Raw genomic sequence first — 23,004 nt, 5'->3', positions numbered from 1 at the left:
AGAGCAAATAAAAACTGGTCTTTCAAAGCTCTGCTGTGTGATCAAGAAATTTTTAGCTAGTTCATTCCAGATTACTTTCTGGTCTTTCTGTTGCCAGAGGTCGTCCATTGGTAGAGACTTTATGAATTGGGTCTTCTCAAGTTTCATCACATTTCTCATTTTTAAAGTTCATGATGTAGGGAGATAATCTGGCATGTTACTTAATGAGTCAAGGCCCCTGTGGGGATCTGCACTGGAGAGAAATACACTTTCTTTGTATTTTTCAAAATTCTGTATCAACAGCTTTAAAATGGGACAGATTCATTCTGTCCCATGATGTTTCGTGCTAGATGAGAAGTGATTCCAGCAAGTTCTGATAAGAGGACTGTTTTCTGAGATAAACTACTGACATTAATGGTGCCTTAACGCTTTGGGGAGGGAGGGCGGCGTGATGTTTCTTTCTGCCTTTAAACCTTTCCAGAATTGCTCTGGGTTGCAGCTTTCTAAAAAACTAAATCTGAATTTACTTTCTAGCCTATGCAAAACTGTATTGCAGACCACAGACTGTAGCTTAAAGAGAGAAAATTACATGGCTGAATCTTTTTTATATATGTTTTGTATATAAAATCTAAAGATCAATCTCATTCCAGATCTACATCGATAGCATTGGTGCAGAGGGGGCATATTTCAACTTTTACAAGAGTTGACAAATGAGTGACAGTAGTGAACAAAATATTGGAAAATACTACTTCTAATTATTTTTTAAAAGTTTTTTTTAATCTTAATTTGAATGATTATATTCTGTAAATAGTATCTGAAGAGAAAATGAAATCACATAAAAGCCCAGAGTAAATGAGGGAGAAAAAGCAGTTGTTGCAGATCATAACCTTATCAGTTGGGGTGACAGATTCAATTCTATTTGAGTTCTCTCCAGTTCTCATCCTTTTTATGTTGGATTAAGTAACGGGTTTTTGTCTTATTTCCATAGCAACCTTATCTCTTTTTTTGATGTAAATCTGCTTGTCTCCTGCTATCTTTCAAAGCCTGTGCATGAATAGCTTTTGAGGGAGGGGACTATGGTGAGGAGAGATAGCAGAGACTTTGTCACATGGAAGGGGGGAAAAAGTATTTTGGTATCTATGTATATAAAACCATCTTCCTTTTACCCAAAGGTATTTATTACATTGTTTATAATGTAGTTTTTAATGAAGACTAAAACTTTCATGCTGGTGTAGCAGATTGTCTGAGCAAAGCTTTTTCAGAAAGTTGAAGGCCAACCTATAAGCCCAGCCAGAATTACAGATTTAATGACCTGCAACACTATGGCTCACACAATTTAAGTGCCACTTTTGGTGACAATAAGTCTTAATGTGCTGTGATTTAGCTCCTTGTGTAACTTGGAATCTCTTAAGAGGCAGCTGGGTGCAAGCAGAGGTTTAGCTGGGTGCTGTGTTGACCCCTGGCTTTGTGTCCAGCCCTTCTGCCTCTTGGTGCACAATCAGTGGCCCCCAACTCCACAGCTGGAAATGTCCTGACCTGGGGAGGGTCTTTGAATTCTCTGTATCACAGGGATGAGGCCCAAGGTCAGAATATAAAGCCAGTTTTTGCCAAAGGGTTCCCATCCACTGTTATCTGCATCTGCTTGCCATTTTAAGGCATTAAATGAGGCTGAAAAAAGCAGCTGTTGCTTCATCTCTGTACATCTCTTTCCCATACTAAGTATTTCACTTGATTGGACTTGTTTAATATAATAAGTGTCTGAACTGAATTGTGATGGAAGATACTTATGTAAATTGATCTGAATCAAATTGTTTCTTCTATGGCTGCAATGGGGAGATTTGCACTGTCTGCAGCCTCAGTCCTGGTGGCTGCAGCTGGCTGACCTGAGGTGCAGCCTGGTTGTGGCAGTGTTGGTGTTGACACTAAGAAACAAGGATCTTCTGGAACTGCAAGCTTGCATGCACCTAGTTGTTCACATGCTTTTGGCTGCCCACTGCCTTCCATTAGCTACTGCCAGAGTCCTACTGCAAACTGCTTTGCTACCAACATTTCTACACACATTTGTTGTCAGTGGGTAGGAACAGTCTGTTTGTTATCCCATTCATGGTTCATCCTCTTAATCCCTCTTGTTCACTTCTCTAATAGCTATCTACATTTTGGCAATAATTGTTTTTGACTTAAGCATTAATTTTGCTAACTTGCATAGTCTTTGGGGGGCAGTAATTTGTTGGCTGAAATTATTTAGAACATTTAATGTCTAGATCTTGCAGTGTAAATTTTCTTGGTGATTTTGGGGATGGAGTGTGAGGGGAAGGCTTTTTATGGTTTTTTGCTTTCTGTTTGTTTTTTTTTCTGTGGGTTTTTTAAGGCTTTTGGAATGTAAAACTTTAAATCACAGAATATACATAAAATTTAAACCAAAATGATCCATCGTATCTTTAGATATTTATAGCCTACACCCAAATTCTGCAGTATTTTTTTAGCAGGAGCCTTTTGAAGTGCTAGCTTCACTTTTGTAGGGATATGAATTTCTTGTAATAACAATTGTGGCATTTCATGCACACCCTCCCCAGTAAAGCTCAAAACTAAAAATGGTTTCATTTTAATTCTTGCAGGGTTTTATTCTCCCTTTTTTTTTTTTCTCCCCTCCAGAAGAGTGGGGAGTTTCCTTTAGGGTTTTAGCACTTTAGGACTGTTCTTAAACCTCTGGAATACTGCTTAAGTGGGGAAACAGAGCTGGTATTCACTGGAAAATCAAAGCAAGTCATTCCTAGGACAAGAATTTCAGCCCTTGGTTGGTTGTTTGTTTTTTTTTTTGTCAGAATTACCCAAGTGGGATCTTGGTAGCCCATTTAGCATACTACAGAGAATGCTAAGATAATGTGTAGACATCTGCATTACATTAATACCACATTATGAGCCTGATCTAAAGCTCACTGAAGTTATAAGAATGTTCAGTAGGAATCTAATGCTTTGATCTTTCAATTCTAGTTTTACAACTTACAAAGTCAAATCTAAAAAACTGTTTCAGTCAACATAAACACATCTGTGTTATCTGTGTTGTACTTCACCTTCATGGCTAATAAAACTGTTGGATTGGAGCCTCCTCAAATTGAAATTAATACTTAAAATAGTAATTCCAAATATATTTTACATCAGCAAGTTCTGAAATAGGAAAAAATCATGTTGCTGAAAGGTGTATAACAAGCACTGGTCTTGTGATCTACCAAATTACACTAACACTCAAGGATTATACAAATATATAGTAAGTTTGAATAGGAAGTAACAAATGGCTGCAACACAGGAGATGTCAGGTTTAGGAGGGATTAAGAATAGCTGTGTAAATGTCTTCTCTGTGGAACTTCAAATATACTTTTTCAGGGCTCTGATTTGCTGCCAACCTGCTTTCTTTGCTTCCTGATGTTCATTGTCAGATGGCTACTTGCAAAGCAAAGTAGGGATCTTAAAACCAAAGTGCTGGAACTTGCAGCATTACTCCTGTTACACTGCATTGCTTCTGTCTGTATTTTTGTATCAATAATGTATTTGTGTGTTCCTTCTAGAGTATGGTAGTGAGTGGTGACAGCACAGGCTCTCTTGTGGGGAGTCTCATTTAATAACCAAAGAAATTCTCACTACTTACAAGAAGAGATGCAGTACCTGGGTTTTTATTTTCTTGTTATTACTTCTCAGCCCTGTGCAGTGAGAGATCCTCTTTCTTTTTTATGAAATGGTATTTCTTCAGCCCAAGGCTTTTTATTAAATTGTAGTTAACGATACGCTTTTGAGGATTACATCACCCCACATGGAGCAGTTTGACTTAGGCTGGAGATCAGTCTGCACCATGGAGCATCTGTCACTTAACGAGTCTGCTTAGATAGCAACAAAAAGATTTGAGGTCCCACTGTGTTTTGGGGATTTTCTGTGATTCTGCTTAGATACCAACAAAAAGATTTGAGGTCTCACTGTGATTTGGGTCTCAATCTACTAAACTCTCCTCAGTAGCACTGGGTTTGTATTTGTTGTTTCAAACGGAGTAGCAGGATAACAGGTATTTCTGGCCAGTTTTTTGTGTGCTCTCCCACAGCTTCTGTTGTCAAATGGTGTGATGCTGAACTTGGTAATCTATGCAGTTGCTTCCTCAGGTGTAATCCCTCATTCAGCCACATTTATTCACCCACTGAAGGATGTGCACATTGGTACATCATGGTATATTAAAGGTTTACTGCTGCCTGCCACAGCTGTCATCTCTTTGACCCTTCAGTAAACTAACAGTCTTCCACATAATTTTGCCTTCATTCAAGTGTAATGCTATTACTGCCGAGGCAGACAGAATGCAATTCTCTGAAGATCTTGTCTCGTTCCCTTCTCTTCCAAGGACGTTAATGTGCTCAAATGATCCCTGCTTTTCCTTTCTTCACTCTCTTGCTGCAAGAAGAGCAAAGAAGAAATTTCTCTGGATAATCTGTTTGCACTAGGTTTTTTTTTTTTTGAGATGGACCAAACTGGACAGAGAAACCCCCCAGTTAGGTGGAAGGCAGATTTTAAATATCTTCATGTGCTTCCTTAGAGTTTGTTTTTTTAATTTTTTTTAGCTTTCTATTAAAAGGTTGTTAAGAATTTTTTCTTATTCTCCTCACCATAGAAATAAGGAAGTCAAAACATCTTCACCCCAAACCAGCTAAACTGTTTGTTTTTCATGTTAATGATGTATGGGAATAACTTGGCTTTAATCAGTGTTTTGTCCATGAAAGTTTATCATGTGCAAGTGGTACCATTTCAGAAAACATTCTCCTCAACTTCTTATTAGTGTTTGAATTATATGAGGACTTTGCAGACAGCATGGAGAGCCTTGTGATCTTGGAACGCTGATGAAGAGAATGAAAGTTTGTAGATGATGGACTGAAAATACTGTCTGGGGACATAAATTTGAGTCCTTGTTGTGTAAGGCAGCAACTGTTGTGTCATTGCTGTTTTGCGCTATGAACTTATCATCACTGGAGTGTCTAGTGATTTGTATTTTCCTAGGGCTTTTATATTGATTCCTGTATGTACTAGTTTTTTACCCAGTAATGAAGTTAACCAAATGAGTTTCTGATTTATTGGGCTCCTTGGTTTAGAGGCTGGCTCTGCGCTGCCACAGCTTCTCATCTGCTCTCTGAGCTCTTGTTTGGGGCTTGCCACGAAGCCTTCTCACTCCCTTCCCAAGTACCAAAGCTCAATGTTTGACATGATGCTTTTGATGATTAATAACTGGATATTAACAGTTGTCTTCTGCATTTCCCTATTGATCGTGCTCCTTTGCTTTCAGGTATTTTTGAGCCTCAGATTTCTTAATACATACATTTCTGGTTTTAACATTTTTTAGAATAATTTTTTGAATGTTTAACTCACCTGGTTAATAAAATGTAGCATTTTTCCCCTAGTATTTAATAACTTCAGTTCTTAACACATACTATATTTATTTACACCATCATCTTTCTGTATAACTCTTGTGTGCTTTTATTTAAAAGTAACTGTAAACTCTCTTTAAGCCAGTTCTGCCTTATCCACCCTATATGTGTGTTTCTGCTATATTTTCAGATGGGGATTCAGTGGAATTACTATCTTGTTTCTTTTAGAAGCTTTTTTTGCCTCATGATAAATCCTTCTTTACTGAAAAAAATGCCTAGAGTTTCCAGTTCTGATCTCTGTCTAAACTGTGGGGCCTAAATGTCCTTCCAGACTGCAGTATTTACTGACTTCATGGCTAGGGCAGAATCCAGTTCTCATATCCCAGTGTGCATGAGAAGGAGATGTTGGCCTAGATGCTGGAAAAGGGCTGCTGTGCATAGCAACTGTTCCTAATTGAAAGCAAGACACAGGTACACTGAGGTACTTGCCATCCATACACCCTCAATCCCATTGATTTGTCACCATGAAGGTGTCACAGTAGATCAAGCTGGAGTGAGTTCTTATTACAAATCATTGCTTTGTGTAATGAATTTAATTTATTCCAAGGCATGCTTGCAAGAGTCTCCTGTTCTTCCTCCAGACAGCCAGTATTGGATACAAATTCACTTTGAGCGAGGCCAAATGCAATTTTAGCATCTCTTTACCCCTCTGTTTATTTGTGTAATGATCATTTTTCCTGCTTTTATAAACCAAAACATGGGGGTTTTTTATCTGCATGGGGATTTCACTGCTCGTTCTTAAATGTATGTCTATTATATCTGGGTCAGAGCAATGATTAATTTCAGAAGGGAGGTTTTGTAACCAGGCTGAAGCTCTGGCATGTGTACTAAAATGGCCACTGATTTTACAGAGGGTATAAGGGGCAGAAGTTCGTGTGTGACAGAGCAAATTAAATTGTGGCTTAATTGCAGTCAATGGATTTAGTCTGTAGTTGCTGTCAGGCTAACGAGTGAGTGTTTGTGTAGCTGGTAGTAACAGCAGCTTTTGGGAAGGAAAAAAGGTAGTGTTTGCAGTACTGGGGATTTGAGAAAATAAGCTGTGACATAGGATATTCATGTCTTGCTGAACTGAAAGATCAGAAGGAACTGTTAGATGATATGTTTTGATCTCCTGGATATTGCAATACAGTTTTACTCAGTAGCCCTTGTATTAAACCCTTGTCCAGTGTGCAGTAACTTACTGCTGCTTCTCAACTGTTTGCAGTTTTAATTCTAATTTGAGTATATCTGACTTCAGCCTTTGGGTTAGTCCTACCTAAGGAGCGACACTGGGAGAAGCTCCTGTGAAAATGCCACAGGCAGGTGAGTGGGCATCTGAGATCTGCTGCAGAGCCAGCAACAGCCCTTAGGTCAGGGGGTGATTCCTCCTCCCTTAGGCCTTCACTTTGCTCCAAAGGAGTGTTTTTATTGACTCCTGGGAATCTGTTGATGAGAGGGTACGAGCATAGGTTGCTTGCAGTGGAAACATAGTGTAGATAAGCAGAACTGCTGCAGTGAGTCTTGCTCTGTGTGTTGAAGCAGCTGCAAGGGGTTCTGCTCATCAGGTGTCCTTAAATGTCTTCCCAGGAGTGTGAAGTCAGTGCTCAGCAAGAGCTGCCATACACTCTGTGCCTGCTGCAGCTCACCCTAGGTGCAAAATAATTTTATACCTTCCACTGAACATTCAGACACTCAAACTAATTAAATATACTCAGCAGCACTTGTGGAAAGGAGATACTTCCAGATAAGACAAGAAACTTGCTGCTTTAATAGCAAGAAACTCTGGTACGAGTCATCGACTCCCCATGCTGAGCAGCTCCCAAATGAGACCAGATGGCCTTGAGATGGCCTCTAGGCTGTTGTGGTTGAATTGACTTGTAGTCTCTGTCTTTGCTGTTTAAGAAACATTTCCATCAAATTCTGCACTCTGAAGCTTCTGAGTTTCACTGCAGCTTCTCCTTCTCCCTGTACCTTTGGAACAGGCATGAAAATACCTGTCTAGGTCTTCTCCTATGTGTGAAGTCTCGTGATGGGGGGATGTCCCAACCCTTGATCACTCTCCTTTCACACACTTTGTTGCTACTTCTCTGTAGCACTCACCTGGAGCCTGGCATTGCTCTTGGGATCAGATGATCATTGTGTTCAGATCCTCATAACAAAAACTACGAAATTCCTCTGGATGAAAAGGGAAGAGACAGAGGAACTTAATTGATTTTGGCTTCTCTGCTGTTGACAAATGTCCCTCAGTTCCTTTCCCAGCTGCAACGTGTCCCCAGCCAACAGGGTGCTGAAATCTTACTGTTTCAGGTTTTTTTTCTGGGCCAGTATTTGTGATCTTAGGCAAGCTTAATTCTGGCATTTTAAAACTCCAAATAATAGAGTTTACAATCTTTATATGTTCTTTTAATCCTATTAGGGACTACAGAGTAATATGCTTGCACAAGAATACTGAATTAAGATTATGCAGGGCTTTTTAGCTGTTGATTAAATGGATTTTTAGAACTCATGCTCTTGCACAGGTTGGAGATACAGCTTCATGGGCAACTTTGTCATTTGGCTTTCATCTTTGGTATTCAGGAAAAGATTCTGCAGCCAGGACTACACAATGTGCTGTCTCCTGGAGATAGTTGTATTTTTCATTTTTATTTATTTTGTATGAACCTTGCAATTTTTTCATTGTTTTAAACATCTCCACTGTCAGCATCCAAATTATGTGATCTTTTTATTTCTGCCTTATCTGCAGTAGAAAGTACCAGTTTTGCTTGTCAGCTGCAAATGACATCGTGGCAAGAAATGCATTTCACTTCATCCCTGTTCCCTGAAGTCTGTAAGAAAGTAAATATGGACCATCTGCTTTAGCAACTCTTGGCTACTGTAAAGGAAACAAACAAAATATATTCTGGTTTGCTTTGACGTGCACCTGAACATCCATTAAGCTACAACTTCAGTGTTGCTGCGTGGTGCCTGGATAGAAATAGAACATTTTTCTTATCTGTCCCATCCTCCTGAGCCTGTTAATGTATTCTAATCCTAGCTAGTAACCTGAGAGATTTATAGTCATAAATGTTTGCAGCAATTTTATGGAATCTGTTTTATGCTGTAGAAACATCTTTGTACTCAGCCAGATACTGCTGCAGTTGTAGTGGAACACCCAAGGAAGAGTGTATTATATCTCTGTTTCAGAAATGTTAGATTTGAACATCACAGAAGCAATTAATGTCAGTACCATGTGCTATATTCAGGATACTAACTCTGAGTCATTTTATTTGTCAGATGTGAAAATTCACTTACCTCTTTCTTAAAATTGTGCTGTCAATAGTTACTACAAGAAAATAACTTCTTCCTCTACGTGAGCTGGGTGAATGTGCCACCATGAAAACACCTTTACTTCTATTTCTGCCTCTGCACTTTTTCATCTACCAGTAACTGATAATAAAATTGTTTTAATTTCCTCTGAATTCCTCTATAAATATTGTTTTTTATATGGTATTAACTGCTTTGCTTGCACTCTATCCCCTCTATGGCTTGCTTCAAGTAGGTTACTGAAATACTTTATATAGAAATATTCAACTTCTCTTAATTCCCTTGTCCTGGCTTCATTAAACTGAAGAGTTGAAGTGTGGTGTACCTGACAAACCCCTCTGTTTTCAGGTTGAGAAACAGTAAAAAAAACAAAACACACACACAAAAAAACCCACCACACACAAAAAATCAACAACAAAACAAAACACCAAACCTTCAGGATCACACACATCAAAGTAAAAATACCAAACAGCAGCTAGAACTGAAACTCAATGGATTTTTGGAAAAGAAAATGGCATTGGTGATTTTGGCAGGGTAGGTCATGGGTTAAGGTTTGCTCTCTCCTTGGACAGTGACTCTGTTGCAGCTCATGGATGGGAAGGTGGTTTGTTTCATGGCACGTGCCTGCTGACTGTGAAGGTGCTGGTGGAGGGACAGACGTGAACAGGTAAAGCTGCTTCAGAGTTTTAATTGCAGCAGGAAACTCAGTCTCGCAGAGCTTTGGAGAACCTGATTCTCCAGGTGGTGGTCCACAGGCTGTGAAAGCTGGAGACAGCTCTGGAGAGCTGGTGCAGCTCCATGTAGACAGTCCAGTCTCCTCCAGGGTTGTTGTTTTTAATTAGCTGTGTTGGATTTCTTGGCATTCCTTATCAAGTTGCAGCTCTCTCTAAACTTGTGTATTTAGTATTATTTTGCCTAACCCAGCGAGGACACGTATTTTGACGAGAATGACAAATATTTTGGAGGTCTGTGGATATTGGATTTTTCTGTTGACTAACAAGTTAGTGTATTTTTATGCATGAAGCAGCAGCTGTGGTAAGACATCTGTTGATAGGACACTTACTCATCTGCTGGATCTGTTATTTGTCATTGTTACATCTGTTATAGTCCACATGGCCCTAATCAAAGCAGTGGGGCTTTTTGCCAGGTGCTTCATACCAAGTGAGATGGGGAAAATGACAGATTTTGGTGACCTGTGTACTGGCAATACTTTCTGGTGACAACCCAGCTATATTTTGTGGTATTTGCAGGAGAATTAGTCCATTTCTTTAAGGAAGGTGGCTGACTTTGGGAAGATAAAGGAGTGAAGTCTGTGGCAGGAAAAAAAAATCCTGTTGTCATCATCATGTTCCCTGTGCTTCAAAAATGAACTGTTGTAGGACAGTTTTTGTGGATTGATTTCTTTAATAAGGAAAGTCTTGGAAGCACTGCCACTTATTAAATATAAAACCTTTCAGGTAATTAGACCTAGACCTGGCAAAGCTTTTAGCCACCTGTTAATTAAACATGAATAACCTGGTGTTATTCACCACTAAACCTGCTTTGATGTCACAAGCAGTTGGTGATGGAGGTGCTTTATGGACTGGCAGGATATTTATTCTTAGGGCTTGTTTTAAGAAAGTGTTAAGGGGACAAAAATCTGTTGCATCTGAGAACTCGACTGTAGGATCACTTTCTTGAGCAAATATCCTTTCCTCCTGAGATTTCTTAAATTACTTGAATTGCTTTGTTCAGTGCTGTGTTTGCCTTGAGTTCAGCGATAATTCTTCTATAACAAGTATTTATAGAAGGCATGTTATTTGAAATATTTACTGGAGAATGTCTTTCCTTCAAAATGTGCATTTCCCTTACAGTGCTATTTCTCCAGTTCTGTCGGTGCATTTAGAAAAAAAAAAAATCCATCCTGATCAGATGTTGACTCAGCTTTTATGCAATTAATGTTCCTTTAGTGCTTTTTTTTTATCCTGCTGTCTCAGGTCTCTGCCTTCTGTTCCACACAGCCCACAAAAGCATCTCATCTCTCTCTGTCCCTCTTTCTCCCCTGTTACTGCAGACTCTTCCGTCTCTTTCCTTGCTGGCATCTCACATTCTTCTCACCCTGCTAAGTCCCTGCCAAGTTATTTTTTTTTTGCTTTTCCTGTTAGTTTGTGTAACACTGACTTTGTTGTATGACTTCTGAATTGTTCTTCTTTAATTGCTCGAACAATGTTTAGTTTTGTTGCCTTTTTTGCTTAAAGGGAGGAAAAGAGTTTGAGAGTTTTTAAGTAAGTTGTTGGTGCTGTTGGTTGGTGCTGTTCACTGCAACTGTCTCCAGCATCTGTAAATCCCTGCAGGACTCCATCATTAGATGTTCTGCTTTCCCTGCAGCAGAAATTAGCTGCAGGGTCTCTTCCCTGAGCCATTCTCTCTGTGGAAGTTTGCTGTGTTTCACTAGCCTTCTTTCTATAGATATAAGGGAGCAACTCAAACAGACTCAAAGAGACAGGAGCAGTATTTCCAGTTTAAAACTCAGAGTTGTCTAAGTAGTGCTTTGGGTTCTGAATAAGAAGTTCCTTGAGGGTGGGAGGTGGTTTCTGCTTGCCCTGTTCTGGAGCCTTTTAGGGCATGAAATGGTTAGGGCATGGGTGGCTGGCAGAGCAGTTCTGCTCTCCTGGGCTTCACGAGGGCTCTCGTGGGGCCTGAGCTGGTCCTCTTGCTGAACAGGGCTTTTAAAATACTCTCTAGAGTGTATGTAACGTGCTGTGCTGTTACCTTCACACAGGTGAATGTCCTGCTGTAAAATGAAAGTTCAGCAGTGTGTCACTGCCCCAAGAGATTTAGTAGTGGTTGCTGTGGAACGATGTGATTTCCCTGTTACACCAGACTGACAAAAATGAAACTGTGGAGATGGTTCCCCAGTAGCCAGTGAATGTCTTCTGGAGTATCAAATCACCCTGATTCTTTGTGTGCTTTGAGTAATGTTCACTTTTGCACTGTTAATATTTTTCTCCTCTCTCCTTTCTACCTCCAACAATAATTGATGATTGTGAAGATAACTTTTTGGTCCCCTCGCATCCCACCGTAAGTCTCCCAGCCTTGAGAAGTCAGCAGAAGGTCTCACTTGTTCCATGTGCAGCTCTGTTGTGCTTTTTCCAAGTATGCCCACAGGCAGTGTGCACAGGTTCGTGGGCCATGTATCCAACTATTCTGTTGAGTGGATACAAGTATTTTTTAAGAAGCTTAAAATTTATGCCAAGTTCAGTTGTTAGAATTGGTCTTAAAGAAGAATAAAATGGCCACAGAAATGCCTCTGTAGCAATTTTGGGTGGCAGAGTGGTAGCAGAAAAGACTTGCTTACACTCACAGGTGGTTTAGGTGGCGATGAAGGGGGTTGTTTTCTTTTTTTTTTAAAGAGAGAAATTTGTCTTGTTCTGTTTTCTCCAGAAGTTGTCATTACCACCACAGCTATCGCTGCACGCTGAGAGTCTGGTATTTCACTTCTGTTTAATAATGTGACTTTTCCCAGGGTGAGTGGGTTGTGAATTGGTACTTCATTATGTGCTGCCATTGAGCCAAGCCCCCATTTCAGAATACCCTATTCAAGAAAAACAGCTAAGAGTTGGTTGTCTGACTCATTTAGGTACTTGAACATCCTACCAGCGTAGAATTTTACATAAAGTTCTGCTGCTTTAAATAATGATGAGGCTAATGAAGTAATGGAATAAATTTTTGTGGCTGTTAAGGGATGATTATGTTTGAGACCATGAGCCCTTGTTCTGCAGTTATCGAAACATGGTAGCATTGCTAATAAACCTGTGTTGACAGTAAATATCAATTGATGGAAATGTGTGGTAAGATCCTTGGATTTCACTAGACTTGGAAATCTACTGAATCCTGCTTCTCTCCAAGGAGCGAAGGTGTCCTGTGAGTTACTTTAAAAAAATAAATGTAGAAGTTGGTATAACTTTTAGCAGCTTTTTACTCATCTTAAGAACCTGTGCACATACACATGTAACTAGGGTTGAAACAGCACATGGGTTTTTTGGCACAAACACACAATTCAGTCCTGCCAAAAGCAAGGAGTCAGTTTGGAGCAGCTTTGTCATAAAAAATTCTCTAAATTTTCATAACATGGTGTTCTAAACCTTTTCAAAGCACAGGGGTGATATTTGATCTCTATGGTCTGTTTGCTCACCTTCCTTGAGCATGCAGGATTTCAGCAACCAGGAATGTTTCAGAAGGCCCTTGCAGAGCACTGCAGTCAGTGGGTATGTGTTCTGCAGATTAAAATAAATTCTTTGTTCTTTCTTATATGTTGATATCACATGAGAACAAGGTCTGCTTTACTTCCCCAGGTGCCTCAGGTAGCCTGTTCTCTTTGCCTCATAAATTCACAAATCCATGTCTTTTAATTGTTATGAGTATCACATGAACTTCTAAATGTTTCTGTTCCAAAATGCATCAAACATTTGTTACAGGGTGTGATGCTCCTATTACTCCATAGTTTGAAACCTCTCTTAGCAACATGCTCAAGACCTAAAATATCTTATTAAATGGAAGGAGAGAGCCCAGTGGAATATGCAGTTTTCATATTGTTGCTGTTTGTAAGTGCAAGAACACATTTCATTGTTCTCCTTTTTGGGCAGAATAAAAGATTTCTCAATAAAGCTGAATTACATTTTCTTGCTTCATTTTATGCCAAGGGCATGTGTGTATCACTTGATGTAACTATGTGCTTGGTACTGAAGTAATGAGGCACATATAGGTATTAACAGGAAAAGGCAGAAGAAAATGCTGTTTCAGGAGTCAGAAAAGTCTCAGTTGCTAATTTTAAACATGTTCCTATATGGCAAACTATAAACAGGCAATAAAAACACTTAATTAGTGAATTACACCGTTTTAGATTGGGTTTAAGTTGGGGTTTTTTTTCCCCTTATGTAGTCAGGTTTTTGTAACAGTTTTACAAAAATATTTTTCAGTGTTTAGAGATTTTGCCTGGTCAAGTTAAGTTGTAAAGTTGCTCATTTCCTACCAGAATGGTGGCATTTCAGATGAAAGGAGATAAAAGTGGGGTGTAATGGATCATTGTAAATACAAGCAAGAAAAAATACATAGGCAAGGTAAACTGATTCAAACACTTTATTTTGGTGATCAGTTTGAGAAAGCAGATAAGGCTTAAAAAAATCTGATTGCAAGACAATCCATAGATGACAGATAAAACACAAATACTTTGTGTACATGCCCTGTGTGCTGAAAAACAAGTTCTGTTCTGACTCATCGCTTCTCAAAACGATCTTCTGTCCTGTTCTTACTTTGATTCTTTGTTTCTAATTCTTTATCTATGAAGACAGCAGCATAAGAGCCTCTGATTTCAGAAATACAAATCAATCTGTAAAAGTAAACAATCTTCTCCATTATTTGCCCACCTTTTATAGTATTTCATTTACCCTGTCAGTTTTCTGAGAATTTCATGTTCCTTTCCAATGACTTGATGTAATAGCAAGTTTTGTTAGAAGATATAGCACTTTTCCCCTAGTGTTATTGCTCTTAGGATACTGACTTCATAAAAAAAGAAAATCCAAAACAAAAAATCAGCAAAAAACCCCCAAACCAATCTGTCCTGATGTTCCACCAAACAGGACTGGCTTTGACCTTTAGTAGTCTGAAAATCAGACCAGAATCTGGTCTGTATCAGGGAATACTTTCCCAGGTCAGAGGTTTAGACTTCATTGTAGAATGCAGACAAGGAACTCTATTACTATTTTGTATGGTGATTAAAAATCATTTTCCAAGTGGTGCCATACAATGTCTAAAGAGAGTAGATAAGTGAATTAAATTCTGATATTTCTGCAGCTGTGTGATTAGTTTGGTACTTCAACCATGGTAGAAGGTAGGATGGAGAGCTTCCTTCTAATTAGTGAAAAAATTATTCCTTCATTGTAGTACATCTCGTATTCTTCATTTTCTGATGGATTCTTCATTGCTTCTTGTTTCCCAAAAAACTATTCCCCTGTGGCAGCAGTCCTCACTTGCCATCAGTGATTCATAACTTGTGCAGCACAATGTTGCCACAGATCAATGTGTGGAGCTGCCATGGGTACCTGCAGGACAGGGAGGATGTGCCTTTCCAAATGTCATGGCATGTCCCGCAGGTCATGGCCCTTCCTAAGGTGCTCCAGGTCCAGCCCTGTCCTGCTCATTTTGTGTCAGCAGAAAGATGAGAGTCTCTGAATGTCTTTGTTTGCAATAAATGAACAGACATGCTTAGAAAGCAGTGATAAACCATTTCGATTACTGGAACTGGGTATTGCATAAGATTTATGACTTGTGGTTGTGAGTAAGAGGGCAGAATTTGGCCTGTATTCATTTTATACGTAAAACAGGTTTGTTTGGGTTTTTTTCTCTGAATTTTAAAGTCCAAATTGCATAATAGAGCAGCATGTGTCCTCTGGGGTGCTGTCAGCTTTTGGTCCTTCCTTTCGGGGCGCAGGGGAGCGGCATTCAGGGCAGCTGGTGAGGAGCAGGCAGGAGAAAGATGCTACAATGGCCTGAAATAAATTTCGGGGTGTGGTATTTTGATTTCCCAGTGACTGGTTTGTCTGTGGTTCTATGTGACCTCCACAATGTTCCAGCTGAAGATTCTAAACTTATTCTGTGCATGAAAACATAGGTCCTGAGATGGACCGGCACAGAAATTCAGTTGGAAAGCTGAGAACAGCCCTTTTAATGAAACTCAAGGAGCTTTATGTGCAGTAACAAAGAATAATACAATATCTTATTGTGGTTTTCCATTCATTTTTTAAGTGGAGTATTGAAATTCTAATCACTTCTTTTCACTGTTTTGACTGTAACAGCTGTTGCTTACCAATATGAAAAACTATTATATTTTGAGAAATAGCTACTGTTGGTCAGCTCACTGCTCCTATTATGTTTGGTCATAAAGACAGCCTTATTTTAAAGACTGTGTCTTGCTATCTCTATAAGGTTATAAACAAATGTGGGGGTTTTAAGTTGTCTTCTGTTTGGTTTTATTATAGAAAAATAGCTCGTCATGGAAAAACTTTAGTGTAGCTCTTCAATCCTAGTTTGTGTTTAATGTTATGTGTAAGTTAATGCAAGGGTATAATGAGGCCATATTTTCTTGGATCTTGAGTCACCAGTTAGAGGGAAAGGTAATTAAAATTTATGTTAAAATTCTGCTGCTCTGCAGTTTCATATTGATATACACTTGGTCGCTCTTAGACAGCTTAAAAAGATCCCAGACCAGAAGCCAGGCAGAGCAGAGTGCTGGATCAATACCAAAGTTCTTGCCTTCCCCAGAGCTTAGTGATGTTACAAAGGGTTCTGCTGCAGGGACATGGTCAAGGGATTTATTTGTATTTGAAAATACTGATATCTTTTTTTCTGAGTAGTTGTGTTAGGGTTATTTTAGGGTTGGTGAGAGGAGCTCACTGGGATAATGATGCTATTTTCATCAGACCCTTCCTTCCAGAGGAGGCAATGGCTTGGGGAACTATTTTTAAGTTGTGCTTATGGTTCTTTTTTGGTTATCAAAATGAGGGTAGCATAATTCTAGCATAAATTAGCCATAGGATCTGTTTAATTTTCCTCTTGTAAATTAGTTCACTTCAGTCCTAATTCTGTCATCCCCCTCGTGCTGAACAGCCATTTCTTTTGCGACTGGTCCGCTGAAATCCCTCAACTTAGTTGCACGCTAAGAGATGTGGTACCACAGTTTGAAAACTCAAAACTCCTGTATCTTTTCTCCTGTGTCTTTTCTGTTTCCTAATACCCAGCTCATCTTTCTTTCAAAACCAGATCTTGAAAACTCCAGGATGAAGACGAGAAGCGCGGTGTCGGTTCGAGAGGGGCAGGGGGTCGTGCTGCTCTGTGGAACATCCCCCCGCACAGGAGGTAAGAGACCTGCCAGGCTTCCTGCTCCCCCCAGAGCTGATGGACTCTGGAGTGGAATCTCTCCCTGGAATTGCAGGAGAGGGATCCTTCAGAGAGAGAGCAAGGATGAAATCTGGTTTCTGAAGTAAATACAAGAGAGAGAAAAAAACAAACCAAAAGAGGGGGAGGGAAGTACTTAAGAGGATTTACTTTCATCTTTAAATGCCTTTCCAGTGCCTGGTAATTTCTGTGCACTTAACGTGTCTGATTTTTATGATATTTCCAGTAATTAATTGGGTATCTTTTGGAGTTAAATCCTGGCCAATTTCACAATTGTCAAGCCTCAATGAATCTAGTTTTCTCTATGACTAGACAATAAAAGAGTAGATACTTGTCTTTAATTACTGTACTATCTGCCTGTTTCCTTGCAGTCAAGACATTTGGTACTGCAATGTAATGATGCTGGTGCAATTTAAAATGCTCTCTTAAGGGGGTGAGAAAACTGGATATGTATGTGGGTTCTTGGTGACCCAAAAAGTTGCAAGGATGTTTTATCATTTGTTCTGCATCTTCAGTCTTTGATTAATTGCTATTGAGCCTCAAGTAATGTTTCAAAGCAACTGGCTTTATTTGTTTTTAATTGATATGGAATCTCGTTGGTGAAGGGCTGTGATGTTAAACATTAGATTTGATTGCAAAGACAAGGTAATATAAGTAAACACTGAATACAATAATATAGGTATTGTGGCCTCTTAAATTTTCCAGAGTCCAAGCAGACACAGCCATAAAGTGGCAATTTTACAACTGTCTGAGCTTGCAGAATTTTTCTTTCTCTAAACTGATACATACTCCTAAATCATCTTTATAGCCTTACAACAGCTTTGTCTTTTCAACTGTGGAGAAAATAGGTCATTCTCCCAACTATTTATAAGAATTAGAGTGATTAAATTTTGCTTCTCTGTGCAGTCTAAAGTCTGAATTACCCCAGCCATTCCTTTACTGGCACCCTGAGCATGGGTATACAGCCAGAGGTGGTCACCAAACTGACTCCAGCTCTGCAGTGTTTAAGTTTGAGGTGTGACAAAATGTGCTAAGTGGTGCTTAAAATCAACATGTAGAAGAGATGAGAATTTCTTTTGCAGTAAGCAGATGGGATGTGATTGACACCCCCCACACTAATTGTGGTGTTCACGCAAAGACAGCTGAGTTCTCCCTGAATTATAAAATAGAACTGAGAATTGGTACCAGAATTATTTAAAATCCTTGGGTTTGTTTGAGAGTTGGAGAATTAACCATTTAAGTTTTTAGGAGACATGGAGCAAGGTGAATATCCTTCCTTCTTTGCTGAAGTAACCCATTAGCACAGTGGTGTGTCAAGCATACAGTGTCTCTGGGTCTGGCATGGTGGGATGCAGGTCAGTCAGTCTTAGATAAAATACCCATCCACGAAGCAGAAGTAGTTAGGAATAGCAGGGATGGTTTAGAACAGCTGACCTGGCCTGAGCGCTCTGAGGGTTGTTCAGCCCTTTCCAGAATGGTGATTTGACTTTCTTTTCTTTGATTTTCTATTTGTTGCACTGAACTATCAAATAATTTCAGACAACAGTAATGCTAAAAACCTTCTCAAATACCTTGTTTTCTTTTTGCCTTTTTAGCTCCTGAAATGCTGTTCTTTTCTGTTCTGCCATGTCATGTAATTCCTGAGTTCTTGCTAGCCTGATAGGGATTTGCACTTATTTCTTACCTTCTCTGTAAGACCCTTCAAGAAGAGACTTGATTAAATTGTGATTATTTCTCCATATGGAGCATTCTAGTTACAATAAAAGCCAATGTTCATCCCAAAAGAAATACCAGTTTGGAGAATGGAAAACAGAAACTGCTTAGCTTCTACAATGTGGCAGTTTTTTTCTTTGCTTATCTTAGCCACAGATATTTACATAAGTAATATGAATCTCTCATTTCAATGGGGAGCAAATAATTCATGTGGTTAATGCTACTTTTGTCCTTTTGAGGTTTGCAGTTCCAGTTCCACCAGGGTCTGGACCTCTACCATTTAAACCAACAATGGAGCTCCGTTTAACTTCATACTGAGCTTGTATTCTCACTTTGTTTCTGAGATGGCTGTTGGTGCCCAGGGGGAAGAAGGCAGTGCTCAGTATTTCCAGTTGAAGCTGCACAGATCAGTTCTGTATTTCTGTTATTAAACTGGAGCTGTATCACAAACCACCCCAATATTTTCTTCAGACTTAGCACATTTTCCCTTTTTGCCATGCCCTTTTTTAGCAGTCTTGTTTGAGATTTACTGAATGGGAGATTGAGTGAATGACTGGCTTTGTGTATGAAGACTGTGCTCCTAATATTTTACTAATTCAACTGGTTTTGATGTTGGATAATATAGGTTGTATTATAATTGATATGGGATTTTGGGATAATGAAGATGGTCATCTGTCATCATTCTGGATGACCATACTTGGTATATGATTTTAATTATTTTGCAGGGAACCTGTCACAATACCCTTTTCTTCCCCATAAAACATCTCCTCCACATACTCAATAGAAAAATTACGCTTAAAATGGATTTATGTAGAACTCCTGCTCTCTCTCTCTGTTGTTATAACCATTAAATTCTGCTGAACTTTCTACAGCCATTTTACCTTTTTATGGTGTTACTGTTATGACTTTGAAGAACTGTGGATACAACAAACATACAAAACTTAATCTTGGACAAATGTGACGTGCAGCCAGTTAAAAAACATTCGTGTGATGCTAATTTTTTTTCCATTCTTGGCAGAATGGAGAAGGCTAGACATATGGAGATCTAAAAATGATTTTTCTCTCCCATCGGTTTTGTTCCAAAGTTGGTATCTAAGCAGTGACAAAGCCCCAAGTTAAGCAAGTCTGAAAATTCCTTTGGGTTTTTTCCTACTGAAACAACTGCATCTGTATCTTGACTGTCATGATGTTTGTCTTTGGCTATCATTTCTGTTTGCTAGCTATTGTGATTTGTGTGTGTTCAGTACAGCCAGTTTTACTAATCTGACACTGATTTTGTGTGTCAGAAGAGGATACTAATTTGAGGTATATTCTTTGGGAGAGCAAAAAAGCAATGAGCCATAGTCCTGTCCTGTTGTCTGTGGTGGATTCAGGGCTGCTTTATACACAAAGTTGGTGTTTAATGGTAGAAGTGAAGATCTGCCTGATGATTTTTTTGACTTTTTGAAGTATTCAGGCTTGCCTGAAGATACTAGGCATTAGTTTTATGTTGGTGGATATACTCCCTCTTCTCTTGTTACTGTGTGGAATGTGACCAGAGCCCATGAGAACCTCGGTAAATGGCAAGAACATTGTAGAGCCGAAGCTGCTGCTTGAGAATTGCAAGGAAGTTCTACTTGTTTTATATTCATGATTAGCCTCATGTGAGATGTGTTCCTGTTTCATGCAGCATTCCAGGAATATTTCTACATAAAGCAACAAGAATATATCCTCCATCTTCATATCTGGCCTGATAAATGTAGACATAATTGGTAAATGAGACCGTGTTTGAAGGATAGGGATCAATTTAGCTTATAGCTTATTATTTTAAAGTTGTGACATGCTGATATTAAATTATATTAGATCATGGAGAAATAGATCCCAATTTATTGCTCACTGCTTGGAATGACAAATATTTCAGTGAATAATGTCATGTCTGTTGCAAATTAGTATTTAGACTTGCAGATTTTTGCTCATGTCTTTGTATTGCCATTTGGAGACTTGCAAGTTCCAGCAAGGCTGTGCTTCATGAATAACATGGCATGGAAAGCATCTCAAATGCCAGAAATATTGTGATGCTTTGATTATTTCTTTTCCACAGCTCTTGAATATTAACATACTATTTTTCAGGGAACTGTGATTTGAATTGACTTTACTTTTATTTGGCTTTGGAAACCTTTCATACCCTTAAAACTAAGTAAAACCAAACTAACAGAACTCCAGAATACAGCTGCTTTTCTACTGCCCATCCTTGTGTTACCAGGAGGGGGGAGAAGCATCCTGATTTTGCATTTCTACTTTTTGCTTTTGTTGCAGATTATGGATGATGCTCATCTGGGCATGAGCAATAACTCATACTCACAGTAGGCACATTATGCACAAAAATGCATTGTAAGGAGGACAGTTTGTTGAATACTGTAAAAGCGATGGCCTTTAAAATGGTTCCATAGTGTTCTTGAGCTGGTCTCAATCTGCCAAGGAGAAATGGAGTTTTTGTTTAAAAATATATTTTGCAATAGTCATCATCATCATCTGCAGAAATTTGAGCTGACAGTTTGAAATCAAACGGTACCCAAGAGACACTTCTGTTTGTCCATCTGAGGGACAACAGTACATATTCACAGCTTGATTATACACTGGTTTCTGGCTGTCAAAGCATTATTTTCACTGGAGGAATAAGCTAGTACTACAGGGACACTGCCTGTTCTGCACTGTTATTTGTCAAATGCAGTCTTTCTAAAGCACTTTTTATTTTGATAAAGCTGTGTTCCAGGCTGAAGTAAACCAGACTTTATCCTTTTATATTTGTGTGACATCTGCAGCTACTCTACAGCCCGTGTTTTTAAGCTAGCACACCTAAGAATTTTAGCAAAAGATGCAGTTTAGGAAGGGGCAAACTGGAGCAGCAAGGAATTGTTCCAAATTCTTACAAACTCTTTTAACTCCATGTTTCCTTATGTTCATCAATGACACTGAACACATTAATGAATTAGTATTCCTGTTGTATTTCTTAGGCTTTTGTAAGTTTTAGTTTGAGATGTTTCTAGATGGTGGATTGCTTCACAAGCAGGGAATGGGTAGAGCATGGAAACTTCAATGATCAGTAACATTAGCTCTCATACATTTTGCTTTACATCTTGAACACCCATTGCAGAATGATTATGGGAAGATTGTAGCTTTTTGTAATTTTGCTGTTAAGGAGAGATTCTAGCCTTCAATCCTTTATATATATTTTGATTTTTTTAAAGTAGAAATCCGAATACAAATCAGAAAACAAACCCGTATTTTTAAAACTTAGTATTATAAAGCTAGTTTGTTCTTTTCATTAGTGAGGAGAGAGGCATGTCAGAGGGTATAGTCTGTGCAGTAGTGGCTACAGCTTGACCTAAAGCCCAAGGAGGAGTTTTGCATAAGATTGAGTCAGCTCCTGCTGGCTGCAGTACATTTGTTTTCCACTACAGTTTCCCTAAGATGTTAGTACATATAGTAGCAGAATCTATCATGTGGGCTGTTGTGCAAGGGAGCAAAGAGTAGAGCAGACTTTGGTGGGACTAATAACTGCCTAAGTGTCATCAGTAAAATGTATGCAGGCACACGGAAGATTATGGGATGTGCACTTTATTGCTGATACCTTCTCTGGTTAGCCCTCCTTCCTGAAGCTGAAGAAACTGAAAGAGGCAGCAATATGGGATAAGGGTTTTAATGGGAGGCTGTGCCTGCTGGGTGTGTTGGAAGAAGCGGGGAGGAAAGAAAGAGGGAGATAAATTAGGAAGAACGAAATTGCAAGAAAAAAGTTCATGTTGAGCCTTTTCACTTAGCCAGGCCCAACTATCTCAGATATGCCCTAGGAAAAAAGAAGAAAAAATTGGAGCAAACAACAGACTTTGGCCCTCTACCAAGATTATTTTTATCCCTAAATTGTTACTGTGGGGTTTTTCTCCTCCAGCTCTCCATTATCTTCTCCACTAAAATATTTGAGTTTTTCCTTAGAAACCAGATAATTGATTAGGAAGAGACAGGAGGGAGATGGCTGCAGTCCCAGCCCACAGTCTGAGCTGATCTTTCCACTGTTAACAAGAGCCCTGAAAATAATTTTGTTTTTCACAGGGTTTTACTGAGCACCTTCTCCTAAATGAACACAAGACTACCAAATGAAATTTGTCACTAATTGCTGCTTCCGCCTGAAACATTAGTACTTTCCTTTGACAATTTACACTTGGCCATTTCCATTAGTTTCCTTTATCTCACTAATATTTAACATTCAGAGGAAATCAGCTGTGGCTTAGTTGAGCAATAAGCTTAAACTATCATCTTAAACTATCTTCAAAATTATTGTAGGCAGGAAGCAATTTCAAGTACTTTCAACTGTTGAAAAGAACACAACGGAGTTGTTAGAAATGCTCTGAGCAATTAAATGTAAAGTTCTAGGGAGGTGATTAAAAGAACAATTTGTCATCTGAAATGGATATGGCTAATGGGCACGTATTTAAATATTGCTTCCTAAAGCAGTTTTCTTACTTTTCTGCATCATTCTAGAGTAGGAGCAATTTGATCGAAGCTGGGACAGTTTGAATGACACAGCTAGTCTGGAACAATTAGTTTGAAATGTGATAAAGAGAAACTAATCCATCATCCTGCACAGCTACAGGGGAAATGTAATTGGGTT

At 39.0% G+C, this 23,004-nt stretch overlaps 1 protein-coding gene across 1 annotated transcript in view; it reads left to right on the top strand.

The window, feature by feature from the left end:
* The window catches only part of LOC127388242 (contactin-3-like), a 101,685-nt gene that overhangs the window by 33,826 nt on the left and 44,855 nt on the right, over positions 1–23,004 (top strand). Inside the window, exon 3 of the mRNA XM_051627549.1 lies at positions 16,512–16,607. Within this exon, the coding sequence (XP_051483509.1) occupies positions 16,512–16,607 (96 nt within the window). The remainder of the gene's footprint in view (positions 1–16,511; positions 16,608–23,004) is intronic.

The sequence above is a fragment of the Apus apus genome, chromosome 9 (genome assembly GCF_020740795.1).
Source record: "Apus apus isolate bApuApu2 chromosome 9, bApuApu2.pri.cur, whole genome shotgun sequence".
Classification (NCBI taxonomy): Eukaryota; Metazoa; Chordata; class Aves; order Apodiformes; family Apodidae; genus Apus; species Apus apus.
This window is presented reverse-complemented; position numbering and strand designations above follow the sequence as displayed.